This window comes from Grampus griseus (assembly GCF_964374135.1).
Source record: "Grampus griseus genome assembly, chromosome: 2".
NCBI classification, from domain to species: Eukaryota; Metazoa; Chordata; class Mammalia; order Artiodactyla; family Delphinidae; genus Grampus; species Grampus griseus.
The window spans coordinates 106,906,640-106,924,628 of record NC_139018.1 but is presented as its reverse complement, the minus strand read 5'-3'; the positions used below and the strand labels follow the sequence as shown (position 1 = coordinate 106,924,628).

Genomic DNA, 17,989 nt, shown 5'->3' with positions numbered 1-17,989 from the left:
AATTTGAGTTCAACAGTAACGTCAACATGAATAGGCCATGAACAGTTTTCTTAATTTTCTGTTTACTTCTTAATCTCTATGGATATTCATATTCTGCTTTAAAAGATATCCTTTGAGCCTCTTTGGTAAAATCAACTTAAATATTATACTTTGATTTTCACAGAAGCATTTTATATCTGTGATTCTGTTTGTTTGCTTCTAGATTGAAGCTGGACAATACTGCACTTTTGTCATTTCTATGGATGGCTCTGTCAGAGCTTGTGGTAAAGGCAGCTATGGGAGACTGGGCCTTGGAGATTCTAATAATCAGTCTACTTTAAAAAAGTTAACATTTGAGCCTCACAGGTCCATTAAAAAGGTCTCATCTTCTAAAGGATCTGATGGTCATACTTTAGCTTTCACTACAGAAGGAGAAGTCTTCAGCTGGGGAGATGGTGATTATGGGAAACTGGGACATGGAAATAGTTCAACACAGAAATATCCCAAGCTTATTCAGGGCCCTCTGCAGGGAAAGGTATGTGCCTTCTTTTCGGATTTAAAAATAATTAGATGCACTGGTACTATGATTGCTATAATTGACAGTATCTTTCAGATTTTGATTTATTCTTTCTGAAGTAGCCCACCCTCCCAACCCTTTTGGCTTATCTTTTGTATATCTGCTTGATGGTTTACAACACACTTTCACATACATTATTTAATTTTAATTATTATAACAGCCTTGTTAAAGTAGTTATTATTTTCATTTCACAGATAGGAAACTGAGAATCATCCATTTAACAAATATTTATTTAGTACCTTCCAAATGCCAGGCAGTGTTTTAGGCATTAGACATAGGGCAGTGAACAAAACAGACAAGATTCTTACTCTCATGGAGCTTTAATCTGTGGGCTAGAGATGATAAGTAAGCAAACACATAAAATAATTTCAAATAATAGTAAAAAAATTGAGTAATGTAATAGATACTAACTATGGCTGGGTGTGATATTAGATAATGAGGTCAGAGGGTTCTCTTGGAGTAGGTGGCATTTTAACAAAAACTTAAATAAGACATTTAAAGTGGTTAAGTAACTTGGCCAAGGTCACACACAAATAAATGGTACCATTAGAAACTGAAGCTAGATCTCCTCTTTTTATTTCTATTTTACCTTTTCTTAAAGAAATGAAGCCATTTTCCTAACTTAAAATTATATGCAGTTTTGTGGGTTCCTCCATTTTAAGATTCCTTTCTTTCTATGAATGTTTTCTTATATAAAAGTCTTTAAACTTAAAATTTTATTTTATACCAGAATTAAAAGTGGGACACTTCTTTCATGGGAGTTTGTCTGACAAAGTTGGCTCTCAAATGAATTTTACTTTATTATAACTTTCAATGTTTAACTTAGACATCAGTGAGCCTTGGAACATTCCACTTAACATCAGGGGGTCCTTGATAAGATGTTGAATATGGGACTGTAAGGAACTTCAGATAAATACTCTTTAAAGTTGTATTTTTTTAGTTTTTCTAGCACCTTTTTTCTTAATTCCCATTGTTTAAAATTTTCTTTACATATATATATATATATATATATATACACACACACACACACACATACATATGTGTGTGTGTGTGTGTGTGTATATATTTTTTTGTTTGGCCGCACCGCACAGCTTGCACGACCATAGCGGTGGCCCGGTGAACTCGAGCCACTGCTATGAAAGCGCTGAGTCCTAACCACTGAACCTCCAGGGAATTCCTTATTTATATTCTTTTAGTGTTTCATTTTATAATGGAAACATTGCCAGTTAAAAATAACTTAGTATGAATATCATGAAGGAAAAATTCCCAAAAAGTAAATTAATAATTTACAGATAAAAATTTCAGAGGTTCTTAGCATATTATTTAAAATGTAGTAGGTGCTCAGTATTTTTTATTTTATTTATTTATTTATTTTTCTGTACGTGGGCCTCTCACTGTTGTGGCCTCTCCCGTTGCGGAGCACAGGCTCCGGACGTGCAGGCTCAGCGGCCATGGCTCTCGGGCCCAGCCGCTCCGCGGCATGTGGGATCTTCCCAGACTGGGGCACGAACCTGTGTCCCCTGCATTGGCAGGCGGACTCTCAACCACTGCGCCCCCAGGGAAGCCCTACTCAGTATTTTTAATTGAATCTAAAGTTTGAATTTTCTAAAGTGAGTTCTAATTTTTGGAGATTAAAAAATGTGGAGTTATTAGTATGGATATTTTTTCTGTTATCTTTTTTTCAGCAGTTAGTGATTTTGATCAGTGTTAAAAGGTATAAGTGATCCCCAAATTATGCTGCCATATACCCTTATTTCCCTGATTCTGCCCATAAACTGTGTAGCTATTTGAGGGTAAAGAGATACTATTAGGAGTTTAATTGATATAAGCTTATATCTTAGATCTTTCTTCATTGGTAATAGTATGTTTTTGAGAGTTAACCCTGTCATGTAATGAAGTTTTCTTGATTAGCCAGGACTGGAGGTTTTGTGTTAATGTTATATTTAAAATTTTTTCATTGTCCCATGAGTGTTCAGCCCCATCCAGCTCTTTGAGTAAAGAGTTGATTGGTGATATAGTATTGTTGCAGGTGATCAGATTGATGTATTTGGGGCAGGGAGGAGTGGGCGAGAGAGTGCTGCTAGCCTTTACAGTCTCCGTGTGAATTAAGAAAAGTTGTCCTCTCTGGGTAGAAGTCAGAGTTTGTGGCTTGGCCAACAGAGGTTAGGCTGTATTTCAGCACTTTCTTGATCCTTTATGCAGGCAGCCTTGTCCTGGGCAAAACCTCCACAACTGTATATGGCACTTCTGGATGAGTTGTGAATATCAGTATCTCTGAAGTCTCTCTGTATAGGATCAAATGTGAACTCTGTGTTTAGTATCTTGTGTTCATCAAATTCACTTTGTGTGCAATACAGGTAGTTGTTTGTGTCTCAGCTGGATACAGACATAGTGCTGCTGTCACAGAGGATGGTGAATTATACACATGGGGTGAAGGAGACTTTGGAAGATTAGGTAAGATTTTTTAAAAATTGAAGTTAGTATCACAGAAAAATAGAAATGATGATGGTTACTGAGAAGTGGTGTGATTAAATTTAATAGGCCAAAGACTGTCATTTATTTTTGTTAGTTTTAAGCTCAGAGGAAGATAATTTTATATAGAGAGTACCTAGATTCTGGTGCTGAAATTTAAGGTGTAATTAAATCTAGCAAGTATTTACTACTTTGAGCAGGCACTATAGGATTTCAGGGATAAGAAAGATATCATCCTAAAGTGATCCTGAAGTGTGTTATCTAGGAGGTAGTGAAAACAAGTCAGCGTTAACGATACTAGACAGCATTAGATAAGTGCTGTGAGAGGAGCATAATAGAATGTTCTACTGATTCCGTGAAGGGACTGGGTATCTCATGTTGGGAGCAGCCTAGAAGATTAGATGAGAAGATATTAGAAATGATTCTGTTTTTCATATTTAATTGCACTTAAAAAATTCCTCAATTCTGTTAATAACTTGTAATGTTTATTCTACCTGTGAAGTAATGGCCTAAAGAAAAAGAGCTAACATTATTTCTTTGTTGTTTTGTGTGTTTTATCCAAGGTCACGGTGACAGTAATAGCCGTAACATTCCAACGTTAGTAAAAGACATTAGCAATGTAGGAGAGGTTTCTTGTGGCAGTTCACATACTATTGCTTTATCTAAGGATGGGAGAACTGTATGGTCTTTCGGAGGAGGAGACAATGGTATGTAAAAAATTATTTATTGATAGCTTTGGCCTTTTTTCCTTGACTTTTAAAAAAATTTATTTTTCAGTTATACAAGGCTATTGTAGAAAAACTCAAATGTATATAGGTGAGCAGAAATTTTAAAAATTTAAATAAATTTTTCTTAAAAAATTTAAGAAAAATTTGCTCTAAGCATTGTTAAAATTTTGGGAGGTAAATATATATGCATTTATATAAATATGTACATATATTTCTACATAGATGTTTTAAAAAACCAAAGCAGACCTATATATACCATAGTTACTGTCTTATAACTTGTTTATTTTTATCTAACAGTATCTTATGAATATCTTTCTATGTCAAGAAACATGGCTCTACATTTTTCTTTTCAGTGGCACAAAGTATTCTTTCATATGATTGTAGCAAAACTTACAAAGAAATTTATTATTGTTGAATATCTAGATGGTTTCCAATTTTTTTCAGTATTAAAAACAATACAGTGAATGACTAAATCTTTTTCTACTTCAGTCACTCCTACCAGTGATGCGAGAATGCTCATTTCCCCATATCCCTCAACAATACTGGCTATTAAAATTAAGATAATTTAAAAAATAGTTTCACTAGTGAAAATGGTATTTAATCTGTATTTCGTCCTTAGTGAGGTTGTTGGCCATTTGTTTTTCTTCTTTGGTGATTTGCCAAGTTCTCTATTTGGTGAATTATTGAGTCTTTTAAAAAAAATTTAAAATCATTTTATGCATACACATTCTTGTATAAGGACCTGTTTATTATATCAGCAAATTTGAAGTTAGAAGTATGACCATTAAAGGGGAGAAAGACAGCAAATTAATTTTCCATATCTCTCTTAAAGTGGTTTTAATTGCTTGATATAAAAATTCAGAAAACTATTGTTTATTGGTTTCTTTCTTGTAATAAAACGATTCATTTGTTAACATCCTCTGCTATTAGAAACTTAGAGCTTTCTAAAATGTGGACAATCTGTCAGGTTAGTGATGGAAATATTAATGATATTTATCAACATTAATACTAAGAAAAGAATAGCATTTCTTTGAAACAAGTATATTGTTTAACTTGAATATGTTTGTTTTTATAGGCAAACTTGGCCATGGTGATACCAACAGAGTGTATAAACCTAAAGTTATTGAAGCTTTACAAGGAATGTTCATTCGGAAAGTTTGTGCTGGAAGTCAGTCTTCACTTGCTTTGACATCAACAGGGCAGGTAGGACTAAGGGATGAGCATAAAAGGTTTAGAGTATTTCAGAGGACCAGATGACTCAAAAGTGATAATTGTATTTAAATTTTGAAGTTAAAAAATACATTTTAAAGTTAATCTACTGAAATGAAATATTTTCTCCTGTTTGAAGAAGTTGAGTATCTGAGAAGGAGCCAGATTTTCTGACTGTGTGTGAGCCAGATAAACTTACTGTTAACCCCATGTTCTTTGTATTAAGATGGTTTTAAAAAAACTTTTAGCACTAAACATTGTTTAAACCTTTAAAAATCATGAATAGTGGGGGAAAGTGAGAATAGATCTTGCTGGAACCAGTGATATGAACTAAGAAGGTGATCAAAAGAGAGGGCAAGGTGAACATTTCCAGATGGAAAATAATCTGAGAGGGTTAGGTAGTTAGGTGTTTCTGAAAGAGGGTTACTCAGTCTTAGGATACTTAGAATTGTGTAATCCCTTTATAAACTTGTGATTTTCTACATGCATATTTTGGCTTCCCTCTGTTTGTTTGTTGGTGATGGAGAGGGTGCAGGTATGGTGATAGACTATAATTTTGCTCCTTAAATCCATCAGCGATGACAGTGAAAAAGTGAGCTGATCACTCACTGTTTCACATGTAGGAATCTATTATGTGCCAGGCAGTGGTATAAAAATGTTTCTGACATTCACATGGCAGATGAGTAGCAAAGCTGAAATTACCATATTATTTAATTATTTTTGAAAGACCGGAATGCCTTGACGTAAAAGATCTAACGCAAAACTATTTATCATTTTGTATTTAATTACGTTAGTCATTTGTTACAATGCTGGTTGCTGTCTTAAAATTTAAAACTTCCCTTTTACATCTTTCTCACTGTGAGTTTTGTGGTAGGAATCCATGAATTGAAGCCAAAAGATGCTCACTTATTTGATGTATAGCCACTGGCAAATCACAAACCTTCCTTGAAAATCACATGCTTCTTTTTTATGAGAGGGGTAGTAACTTCTGCTTTGAATGATTATATAAGATAGATTCAACTTTGAATGATTGTATAAGACAGATTCAAAGATTTCAACTTTGAACTGAAAGTTTCTGTAACAACAAAAAGTTATTATTTAGTATCAAACCACACTCTTATTTAATAGATTATATTTATTTCTAAACAACGTAAGTTGTTAACCTACCATCTCAGAATATTATGTATAGTGTATTTCTCTTTGTTTCAGGTCTATGCTTGGGGCTGTGGTGCTTGTCTAGGTTGTGGTTCTTCAGAAGCTACTGCACTGAGACCCAAGCTTATTGAAGAACTGGCTGCCACAAGAGTAGTTGATATTTCTATTGGAGACAGTCATTGTTTGGCTCTTTCTCATGGTAAGATCATTTGTTTTTAAAGAAATAGTATTAGGTTTTAAAGGCACTTTCAAGTTCATACCATCCTTTTTTTCCTCCCCATTTTTCTTTGCTTTTTTTTGCCTTATGCGGGCCTCTCACTGTTGTGGCCTCTCCCATTGCGGAGCACAGGCTCTGGACGCGCAGACTCAGCGGCCATGGCTCACGGGCCTAGCTGCTCCATGGCATGTGGGATCTTCCCGGGCTGGGGCACAAACCCACGTCCCCTGCATCGGCAGGCGGACTCTCAACCACTGCGCCACCAGGGAAGCCCTCTCCCTATTTTTAACATACCAAGTTGGCTATGATTTTTTTAATTTTTAATTTATATTGGACTGTGGTTGATTTGCAATGTTGTGTTAGTTTCAGGTATACAGCAAAGTGATTCAGTTATACATATACATGTATCTATTCCTTTTCAAGTTCTTTCAAAACAACACAGTGAGGTAGGCAGAGGAGTACTTACCAACCCATGGAAAGACCTAGGTTGTTCTGGGCTGGGTGGAACTGGGGAAGGTGATGGGAAAGAAGTGCATATCATAAAGGATACCATAGTGTTGCTCTTCTGGGTAAACCAGGAATCAAATTTGGTGGTTGTCGTCATGGTAGGACACACAGCACGGTCCTTGAGAGGAGGGGGAGTGAGAGATTATGTGATGGGTGGGTCATCTCACAGAAGCATGACCTCCCTTGTCATTCATCCACAGAGTTTGTTTGCTTCCTCCTGCTCAGTCATTCTCAGCCTTCCAAGTTCAGTTCAAATAGAATTACCATATGAACTGGCAATTCCACTCTGGGTATATACCAAAAAGAACCGAAAACAGAGGCTCAAACAGATAATTGTACACCAATGTTCGTAGCAGTGTTATTCACCAGAGGGTGGAAACAACTCAAGTTTCCACCAAAAGACGAAAAATAAATAAAATGGGGGTATATCCATAGAGTGGAATATTATTCAGCCTTATAAAGGAATGAAATACTGATCTGTGCTACAACGTGCATGAATCTTGAAGACATTGCGCTGAGTGAAATGAAAGAACAAATATCATGTGATTCCACTTATATGAGGTATCTAGAGTAGGCAAGTTCATAGAGACAGAGCAGAGTAGAGGTTAACAGGCACTGGGAGGAAGCGGGGATGGGGAGATAACTGCTTAATGGGTACAGGGTTTCTGCTTGGGATGATGAGAAGTTTCTGGAGATGGATAGTAGTGATGCTTGCACAGCACTGTGAATGGATTTAATGTCTCTGAATTGTGCACTTAAAAATGATTAAAATGTGTTTTATGTTATGCGTATTTTACTGCAGTTAAAAATAAGTGAATGAATGATTGGTTGGATGGATGAGCAGATGGATGGATGAATAAATGAATGAATAAGAAAACTAGTTCAGTTCAGGGCTCATGGCCTACAGAAAGCTTTCCTGGATCCAGCCTGATTGGAACAGCCTGGGACATACTGTACTCTGATTATTAGTGCACTTGGTTGTCTCCACACTAAGCTGTGAGCTCCTGGAGAATATGGACCATGCCCTGTTCCACTTCATATCTCTGACTCTAACTAAAGGCCTGGCACATTGTGACAATTTGATAATTCTGTTTTAAATTAATGGATCTAAAAACATGGTGTGTTTGAAATGCATATTGTAGGTTTTAAATAAATGAAACAGGTATCACCTACAAAAAAAAATAAAGAAATAGTATTAAATATTACCTTCCATAAATATTTTACATTGAAATTTGGCTTTTCTTTTGTTCTTTATGTTTTGTTTTTAGATAATGAAGTTTATGCCTGGGGCAATAACTCAATGGGGCAGTGTGGGCAAGGAAATTCCACAGGTCCTATTACTAAACCAAAGAAAGTGAGTGGCTTAGATGGCATAGCTATTCAACAGATCTCCGCTGGAACATCACATAGTCTGGCATGGACTGCTCTTCCTAGGGACAGGTAAATGTGCTCATGTTTAAAATTTCTTGTGTTTTAGGGCTTCCCTGGTGGCGCAGTGGTTAAGAATCCGCCTGCCAATGCAGGGGACACGGGTTCGAGCCCTGGTCTGGGAAGATCCCACATGCCGCGGAGCAACTAAGCCCGTGCGCCACAACTACTGAGCCTGAGCTCTAGAGCCCACGTGCCACAGCTACTGAAGCCCGCGTGCCTAGAGCCCGTGCTCCACAACAAGAGAAGCCACTGCAATGAGAAGCCCGTGCGCTGCAACTAGAGAAAGCCTGCATGCAGCAACGAAGCCCCAAAGCAGCCAAAACTAAAATAAATAAATTTATTTAAAAAAAATTTTCTTGTGTTTTATTAACAGCAGAAACACTAATAAAAGCAGAAATAATTGTACTTTGTTCATAAAATACCCTCTATTTCTAGTATTGATTTTTTTACTGTCATAGACATGCCATCTAGATTTCTTTCAGTTTGAATGTTGAGGTTAGATATGTTTCATAAGCAAGAAGTTATACCGTATATTAAGACACTGTCTTAATTTAAGTGTCTTTTAAACATTTTGAATTCCTACTCTGTCTCCAGATACTGATCTTAAATATTGTGGCCACGTATCAAGAGGAAGTTAAATTAAAATAATCAAAATCAGAACTAGGCTTTATTGCTTTTTAACAGTTAATTAGCTTCCATGCCCTTTATCTGGTTGTTTTTTTGAAAAGAAGCAGTGGCCATACTTTTAAATAAAGGAAGTTACTTTTTGCAGAAAGTTAGCTTTTTCCTAATGTGATAACCATATCTTATTTAGATAATCAGGTAGGTAATTTTTAGCCAATATTTGAAGATGGAATTTTAAGAAATTTGAGGTTATTTCAGCTATTTTCAGATGTATATGGGCTAATTAATAACTTAGAATGTATTATATTTGTATTCTAGACCTTTGATTCAGATGGGGTTTATTATATCATTCTAACCAATTTAAAACATTTATAGGTAATTACCCTCCAAAACAAAACCGAAAATATAATAAATTGAATATAAATAATTTGCTGTTAGTATTAAATCTGCAACTTCTCACCTTATATGTAGAAAATTGGTTCCCAAGATCTTGAAACTTTTCACAAGAGTTTTCAAGAGGTTTTCTTTTAGTAGATTTCAGTATATCACTTTACAGAGTCAGGCTATTTTTCTTAATATGAACTATACATCTTATAGGCCCTAAGAACCAGAAGGGTCTATAGTAGATCATGTGGCTCAGCCCTCTGACTTCAGGTGAATGAATAGCCAGACCTTGCAAAATAAGTAGTGGTTATGTATTTTCTTCTTGAAGAATTCTAGAGATAGCAAATTCTTGGTTTTCCTCAGTTGCATTTTTTAAATGAAGGGTTTTATCACCTTTATAATCAGAAAGGTCTTCTGTATATCTTGTTAACATCTTTCAACTTTAATAATGGTTTAATTTTTGCTTTTGATCATGTGTGAAAATTTCATGTTAAGGATTTTTCATGATTTTCATGTGCTTCCTTCTAGACAAGTTGTTGCCTGGCACCGACCTTATTGTGTAGATCTTGAAGAGAGTACCTTCTCGCACCTTCGTTCATTTCTTGAGAGATACTGTGATAAAATAAACAGTGAGATTCCCCCGCTCCCTTTCCCTTCATCAAGGTATGTTATATATATGTGTATTTGTGTGTGTGCGCACATGTGCACACACATCTATTAATTACTCATTTTGAATTTTGAGTTATTCACTTTATCCCTCAATTATATGAAACTTCTTTATAATCTAAAAAGAGAGCTAAACTTAGGTACTTACTGATAATAACCTTTAGAAAAATTTATCCATAATGTCATGAATCGTGTTTTTAAACTTACTGTTAGTCATAATTTGAGAAAAATTTTAAAGAGAAAAAAATGTTATCCAAACTAGATAGCATGTGCTCTTTTATATTCCAGAAGTTCATAGCAGTTTATTTGGTTTCAGGGAACACCACAATTTCCTCAAGCTGTGCCTGAAGCTGCTTTCAAATCACCTTGCTCTTGCGCTTGCGGGAGGGGTAGCTACCAGCATTCTTGGGAGACAGGGAGGTCCGCTTCGAAATTTACTCTTCAGACTGATGGACTCAACTGTCCCAGATGAAATCCAAGAGGTAAGCGTATAGGACTTGTAAATCTGTCGCTCAGCCACATCTCTCCCTGAGGTTGTAGCTCACAAATTCAGCTATGTATTGGAAAACTCCAATTGGATGTTCTTTCCGTTACTCCTGTTTTCTTGGTGGGAGTAAATTTTTTGGTGAACTTGTCCTTTAAGACAAAGGTCAGATGTCGCCTCTGAGAAACCTTTCATTCCCTGCTCTCCTGCCAGGTTTGGTTTCTCTCATATATGTTCTCATCACATCACATTGTTTTGTAATTGTCTACTTTCAACTGTGTCTGTGTTTTCTACCAGAAAATGAATTTCTGAGCACAAAGACCCTATTTTATTTTATTTTTATTGTGGTAAAATTCACATAACATAAAAGTTGCCATCTTAACCATTTTTAAATGTGTAGTTCAGTGGTATTAAATACATTTATACTATTGTACAACCATTACCACCATTTATCTCCATAACTCTTTTCATCATACAAAATTGAAATTCTGTACCCATTAAATAATAATTCCCTATTCTCCCCTCCCTTCAGCCCCTAGCAACAACCATTCTTTCTTTCTCTATGATTTTGATACTCTAAGTATGTCGTACAAGTGGAATCATACACTGTCTTTTTGTCACTGGCTTATTTCACTTAGCATAATGTTGTCAACGTTTATCCATGGTAAGTAGCATATGTCAGAATTTCCTTCCTTTTTAAGGCTGAATAATCTTTTGTTATTTGTATATATTAAATTTTTGCTCATCTGTCATTTTTATGACCTTGGATTAAGCAGTGGTTTCTTAGATATGATACCCAAAGCACAAGCAACCAAAGAAAAAAGATAAATTAGACTCCATCAAAATTAAAAACATTTTTATGTGGTGCTGGAGAGGGGGCGCTGAGCTGTTGGGTGTGAAGAGTAACAGAACAGACTGTATTTGCACTTGAAACTGCTGCTCAAGTTCAGATCAGGCAAGGAACAAACCTTGAAACAACCAACAAGACCAAAGAAGAGTACACTTAAGTTGAAGACACGACATTGATCCGAAACAAGAAGTTTGTGCCTACTTAGCAGCTTTGAAAGAGCACTTCCCAATGTAGTCTTTGTTTAAAAAAAAAAAATTAAAAACATTTTTGCTTCAAAGGACATTATCAAGAAAATGAAAATACAACTCACAGAATGGGAGAAATATTTGTAAATCATATGTCTCATAAGATTCTAGTTTACGGAATGTATAAAGGATCCTTACAGTTCAACAATAAAAAAGACAAATAACCCAATCAGAAAATGAGTCAAGAATCTGAGTAGACATATCTCCAAAGAAGATAGACATAAGGCCACTAAGCACATGAAAAAATGTTCATCATTGGGCATAAAGGAAATGCAAATTAAAATCACAGTGAGATACTGCTTCACGCCCACTAAATGGCTATAATCAAAAAGACTGGTAATAGCAAGCATTGGTGAAGATGTAGAGAAATTGGAACCCTCATGCATTGCTAATGGGAATGTAAAATGGTACAGCCACTTTGGAAAACAGGTAGTTCTGTACATAGTTAAACATAGAGTTACCACATACTGCAGCAGTTCCACACCTAGGTCTATATCCAAGAGAATATAAAACATATGTCCACACAAAAACTTATACATGAATGTTCATAACAGTATTATTCATTGTAGCCAAAAAGTGGAAACAAACAAATGTCTGTCAACTGGTGAAGGGATGAACAAAATGCGGTATGTCCATACAATGTAATATTATTCAGCCATAAGAGGGAATGAAGTACTGCTGTACAAGCTACAACATGAGTGAACCTTGTAAACATTATGCTAAGTGAAAGAAGCCAGACACAAAAGGTCACATACTGTATGATTCCATATATATGAAATGTGCAGAGTAGGTAAATCCATAGAGACACAAAGTAGATTAATTGGCTGTCAGGGGTTTTGGGGGAGGGAGAGTTGGGAAATGACTGCTAATAGGCACAGGTTTCTCTTTGGGGTGATGAAAATGTCCTAAAATTAGTGGTGATGGTTGCACAACTCTGTGAATATACTAAAACCCACTGAATTTTCTGCTTTCAAAAGGTAAATTTTATGATGTGTCAATTAAAAAAAAAAAAGCAAAAAAGATAGTGATTTTCCAACTAGAGGGACATATCCCTGGGATGTAGGTAGAAGGAATATTAACCTGGTGGTGAATGGGAACTTTGAGGATTACATTTTACCAGGAACAAGGTAGTACAATATTTTTTTTTTTTTTTTTTTTGTGGTACGCGGGCCTCTCACTGTTGTGGCCTCTCCCGTTGCGGAGCACAGGCTCCGGACACGCAGGCTCAGCGGCCACGGCTCACGGGCCCAGCCGCTCCACGGCATGTGAGATCCTCCCAGATCCCCTGCATTGGCAGGCAGACTCTCAACCACTGCGCCACAAGGGAAGCCCCGGTAGTATAATATTTTTGAAAGGTTGAAAAGTATTGGACTAAAATAACGGAAGTAAACTTTAAAAAAAACTGTTTTTATAATTGTTTATTCATTCCTTGAGTGTTCTTTGTAGCCACTCCTTAGGAGAATCCTTTGGAGGTGGATTCTCCCAGGATGTGTACAGGGCTCTTTCTGTTCCTCTTTCTTTATCCCTGAAACTTCTGGTAATTTATCTGTTTGCAGCAATCAGTGCTGCTGCTGTTTTTTTTGTGTTTCTTCCTTTTTTGACACTTTATTTTGAAGCAGTTGTAGACTTAAGGAAAAGTTGCATAAGTAATAGAGTTTTCACATATGTCTCAACCAGCTTCCCCTAATGCTGATATCTTGTATAATTACAGTACAATTATCAAAACCAAGGAATCAACATTGGTTTAATACTATTAATTAAACTAAACACCTTATTAGAAATTTTATCAGTTTTTTGCTTATGTCCTTGTTCTTTTGCAGGATCCTATTCAGGATCCCATATTACATTTAATTGGACACTTTATGGATACTGGTCAGTTATTTTATTGAATATCTCTGTTATTTTTCATGATTGCTTTTGGCAAGAATACCACAGAAATGATGTACCCTCAGTACATCATATCATGTGGTTCATGATACTGATGTGTCTTATTACTGGAGATTTTGACCTTGATCACTTGGTTAAGGTGGTGTCTGCTGGATTTCTGCATACATCAGTAACTTCTGAGAGGGTAGGTAGAAAATAATACTCTTTGAGAATATACTCACACTTAAATAGTTTGAGAATTGAATATCTTCATGAATAGTTGAGGCATAGTATTCTAAATTGTAAATATTTTCTCATAAGAATTGTGAAGTCATCTTCTAGCTTTCAGGTTGTTACTCAGAAAATCAACACTATTCAAATTTTTGATCCTTTTATGGAAATCTTTTTCTCTCTGGATTCTGTAGCAAGTTCTACTTGTCCTCTCTGTTTTCATATTTTAAAACGATATGAACTGACGTGGGTCTGATTTTATCCATTTTCGTGTATACTGGGGTAGACTCTTAATTTGGAAACTCATAGCCTTCAGTGTTAAGAAATTAGCTTGAAGTGTATTGTTATTTTCTCCTTATTTTCTGTGTTTTCTCTCTGTCTCTGGAACTCATTATCGGGATAATAGATCTCCTGGACCAGTCCTCTGTGTCTGATTTTTTTTAATGTCTAATTTTTTTAAAATTAATTTATTTATTTTTGGCTGCGTTGGGTCTTCGTTGCTGCGTGTGGGCTTTCTCTAGTTGCGGTGAGTGGGGGCTGCTCTTCGTTGCGGTGCGTGGGCTTCACATTACGGTGGGTTCTCTTGTTGCGAAGCACTGGGCTCTAGGCACGCAGGCTTCAGTAGCTGTGGCTCTCAGGCTCTAGAGTGTGGGCTTCAGTAGTTGTGGCGCATGGGCTTAGTTGCTCCGCGGCATGTGGGATCTTCCCGGACGAGGGCTTGAACCCATGTCGCCTGCATTGGCAGGCGGATTCTTAAGCACTGCGCCATCACGAAAGTCCCCAGTCCTCTTAATTTTCTTATGTTTTCTTTCCTGTTTTCCATCTTTTCTCCCCTCTACCTTATGAGAAATTTAATTTTTATATTCTTACCCCCCTGTTGAGGTTTTTATGTCATATTTTAACTTATAAGAGCTCTTTTCTTAATCATTGAGTGTTTCTTTTTTTCTAATTCAGCATCCTTATTTTAGTGATAAGGAAGCTATGACCCAGAGAAGTTACGGGGCCTAAGATAATACAGCTATTTTTTACGCTGTTTCTGATACCTGGACCTTTGTTTGGCCAAGGCCTGCTCATTTTTCAGTTTTTAACCTAAAGGCCCAATCCTCAGGGAGACCTCCATGATGAACCCATAGACCATGTTAATTGCCTTTATGTATGGCTGCTCACTCAAGTTTGCATTTCTTTTTACTTTGTCCATGTGACTCCTTTCACACGTAGAATTACTTACTCAGAATCTCTTTTTCCTACTAGACTGTATGCTTATGAAAGCAGGGCTTTTATCTGTCTTGTTCATTTCTACATCCCCAGCACTTTGTAAACAGCTTTACCAGGCTCAGCACTATAGACTCAACACTAAATATTTATTGCATAATGACTAGTTACTTAGTGGCAAATCCAAAATATGTATTCTTTTTTTTTTTTAAGTCTTTATTGAATTTGTTACAGTATTGCTTCTGTTTTATGTTTTGGTTTTTTGGCCGTGAGGCATGTGGGATCTTAGCTCCCCAACCAGGGATCAAACCTGCACCCCCTGCATTGGAAGGCAAAGTCTTAACCACTGGACTGCCAGGGAAATCCCCAAGATATACATTCTAAGTCTTCTTTTTTTAAAAAAAATTTTATGCATGAATTTTTTAAAAGGATTTATTATTTATTTATTTTATTTTTGTCTGTCTCGGGTCTTAGTTGCAGCACACAGAATCTTCGTTGAGGTATGCGGGATCTTTCATTGCGGCACATGGGCTCCTCGTTGCAGCACACAGGCTACTCTCTAGTTGTGGTGTGCAGGCTTCAGGGCACATGGGCTCTGTAGTTGTGGCGTGCAGGTTCCAGAACATGTAGGCTCTGTAGTTTGCAGCACACAGGCTCTCTAGTTGAGGCACATGAGCTCAGTAGTTGTGGCACGTGGGCTTAGTTGCCCTGCAGCATGGGGGATCTTAGTTCCCTGACCAGGGATCGAACCACGTCCCCTGCATTGTAAGGCAGATTCTTTACAACCGGATCACCAGGGAAGTCCTTCTAAGTCTTCTTAAAGACATCTAAAGAAGGACTTGGCAAGCTTTCTTTTATTCATATACCTCCTTCTTTAGACTTCCATGATCCACCTTCTTTAGACTTCTTTGCTCTTAATAGTCAGTGGATTTATTTTTACGTTTTTCTATTAAAAAGATAAGAACCAGGCCAAATAAATCTGCTTTTCTTTTTTATATTAGGTGGTAATTGAAACTCTGTCAGTGGGAGCAACCATGCTGTTACCTCCATTACGAGAACGTATGGAATTACTTCATTCTCTTTTACCCCAAGGACCTGATAGATGGGAAAGCTTGTCTAAAGGACAGGTGAGCCTTTGCATGGTATCTAAGTAAACCAGTACTATATTACAAAAAAAAAAAAAAAAAAAAAAGATAGACTGAGAGGGAAATAAAGCTAATCGATTGCCATGTGTTCAGGGAATAATACTTAACTTGATGAGTCTGGTAAATCCTAGTATTTAATGTTTTTTGCTGGAAGAGTTCCCAGATTTTTAATGAAAGTGAAGCAAGTGATAACTCATTAAATGATTTGGGGCTAATTATTAAAATTATGTCTAATTTTTCCAGTGTTGCTCACACTGTCAAACCAGAGATCTTTTAGTTTATTTGTAGTATTCTGAGTTGAAATCAAGGGCATGTGCTGCTGTTGGTTCCATGCCCAGAACTTTGAAATAGCTTACATAAAAAGTAAAAGATGACTGTTGTGAAAAAGTACTTGATGATATGAGTATGCTGCTTCTTTCCATTTTTATTATCTTATGTACGTTAAAATAAGTACATTTTGTTCAACCAAGTAGAACAATCAAGTGTCGAGTTATAGATTTGAGGGAAAAATCTGGCAGTATAATAGCCACAGATGCTTTCCAATGAGTATTTGGTATTAGTTTAGATTTCAAGTGATTTATTTTAAACATTAGAATAAATAGTTTCATGGGTAGTTCTGTAGAAGAATGTGTAGTGTAATTTATCTGTTGACATTGCCTACTCCTCTTACTTATAGTGCTAAAATCATTATGTAGAGTGTGCCATTTTAGCTTAAGAGTTTCAGGTAGTAAAGGATGTAATAAAACACTATAAGTTGCAATTTCTCAAAAGGTATTAGTGGGATAGCTTTTTAAAAAATTATAGACTTCCTAAAAGATTATTGTTCATTAGGATATTAAGTGAATTAGTTAGCATCATTAGTATATATTCCCCCCCCACCGCGGGATCCTTTTTTTACTTTTCTAGTGCATTTTAAGCTAATTATTATTTGTTCCTATTTCATCGATGGAAATATTTTTCTTTAGAGAATGCAACTGGATATTATTCTAACAAGTTTGCAAGATCATACCCATGTAGCCTCCTTACTTGGCTATAGCTCACCCTCCGATGCTGCTGACCTCTCTTCTGTATGTACTGGCTATGGAAACCTGTCGGATCAACCTTATGGCACTCAGAGCTGCCATCCAGACACCCATCTGGCTGAAATTTTGATGAAGACTCTCTTAAGAAATTTAGGATTTTATACGGTAAGTTGCTCTTTTTTTGTCGTTAAAAAGAATAAATAAATAAAACTTGGGTTGGTTTTGTTTTGTTTTGTTTTGTTTTTGGAGGGGGTAGGGATCACTTTAGGTCAAGGTATTTTGACATTTAAACGCTTATGAAATAAGTAAAACTAAACTCCACTCTCTGAAAGGGGAGAGATATGTCAGATCTTCTGAAATATTGTGGGTGCCAAATGACTTGTAGTTGAGAGTTCCAAAGAGATTTGTTTTGGAATTTTACCAATTTTTTTCTGATATTAATGTACAAGAATAACAGGTAAAAATATTCAACAACATTTTGCAAGAGAAGAAGAATGAGGAAAGGATTAACCTTACCAGATGTAATCTTATAATTAAACAATGTGGTTTAAATTGTTTAAAAATAGGCTGGTCAGTTAATTAAAATTATTATTTTATTAAATTATTAAAAATAGCTGGTCAATAGGAGAGAAGACAATGGACAGTATAGCCTTCTCTGTATTAGGATGCCCTTAGTTCTTCCTCCCTGGTGTTTCTTAGATCCGTCACTTTTTTTCTTTCCATTTTTATGGGTTCTAATCCATGCCATCACGACCTAATGGTAATAGCAGTGTTATAGCTGTTGCCACTGTTGCTGGTCTCCTCTCAGCATCCTACTGCTAGAATAACCTTGTTGTATTAAATAACCTCATTTTATTAAATCAGAACTTTTTCAGACCCTTCATCATTTGGCTTACACACCACACTCATCTGAACTCATGCGTGGCACACCTATTTCCTCCTCTCTCTTCTTGTCTACCAATCTATCACTTCTTTAACACTTGAC

General features: G+C 36.2%; 1 protein-coding gene across 1 annotated transcript in view; it reads left to right on the top strand.

Moving 5' to 3' along the window:
- HERC1 (HECT and RLD domain containing E3 ubiquitin protein ligase family member 1) overlaps window positions 1-17,989 on the top strand; it is a 215,112-nt gene that overhangs the window by 60,559 nt on the left and 136,564 nt on the right. The window contains exons 5-14 of the mRNA XM_082681255.1: window positions 203-514; window positions 2,914-3,010; window positions 3,592-3,735; window positions 4,832-4,959; window positions 6,175-6,319; window positions 8,113-8,284; window positions 9,812-9,946; window positions 10,266-10,431; window positions 15,839-15,964; window positions 16,948-17,169. Coding sequence (XP_082537381.1) covers window positions 203-514; window positions 2,914-3,010; window positions 3,592-3,735; window positions 4,832-4,959; window positions 6,175-6,319; window positions 8,113-8,284; window positions 9,812-9,946; window positions 10,266-10,431; window positions 15,839-15,964; window positions 16,948-17,169 — 1,647 coding nt within the window. The remainder of the gene's footprint in view (window positions 1-202; window positions 515-2,913; window positions 3,011-3,591; window positions 3,736-4,831; window positions 4,960-6,174; window positions 6,320-8,112; window positions 8,285-9,811; window positions 9,947-10,265; window positions 10,432-15,838; window positions 15,965-16,947; window positions 17,170-17,989) is intronic.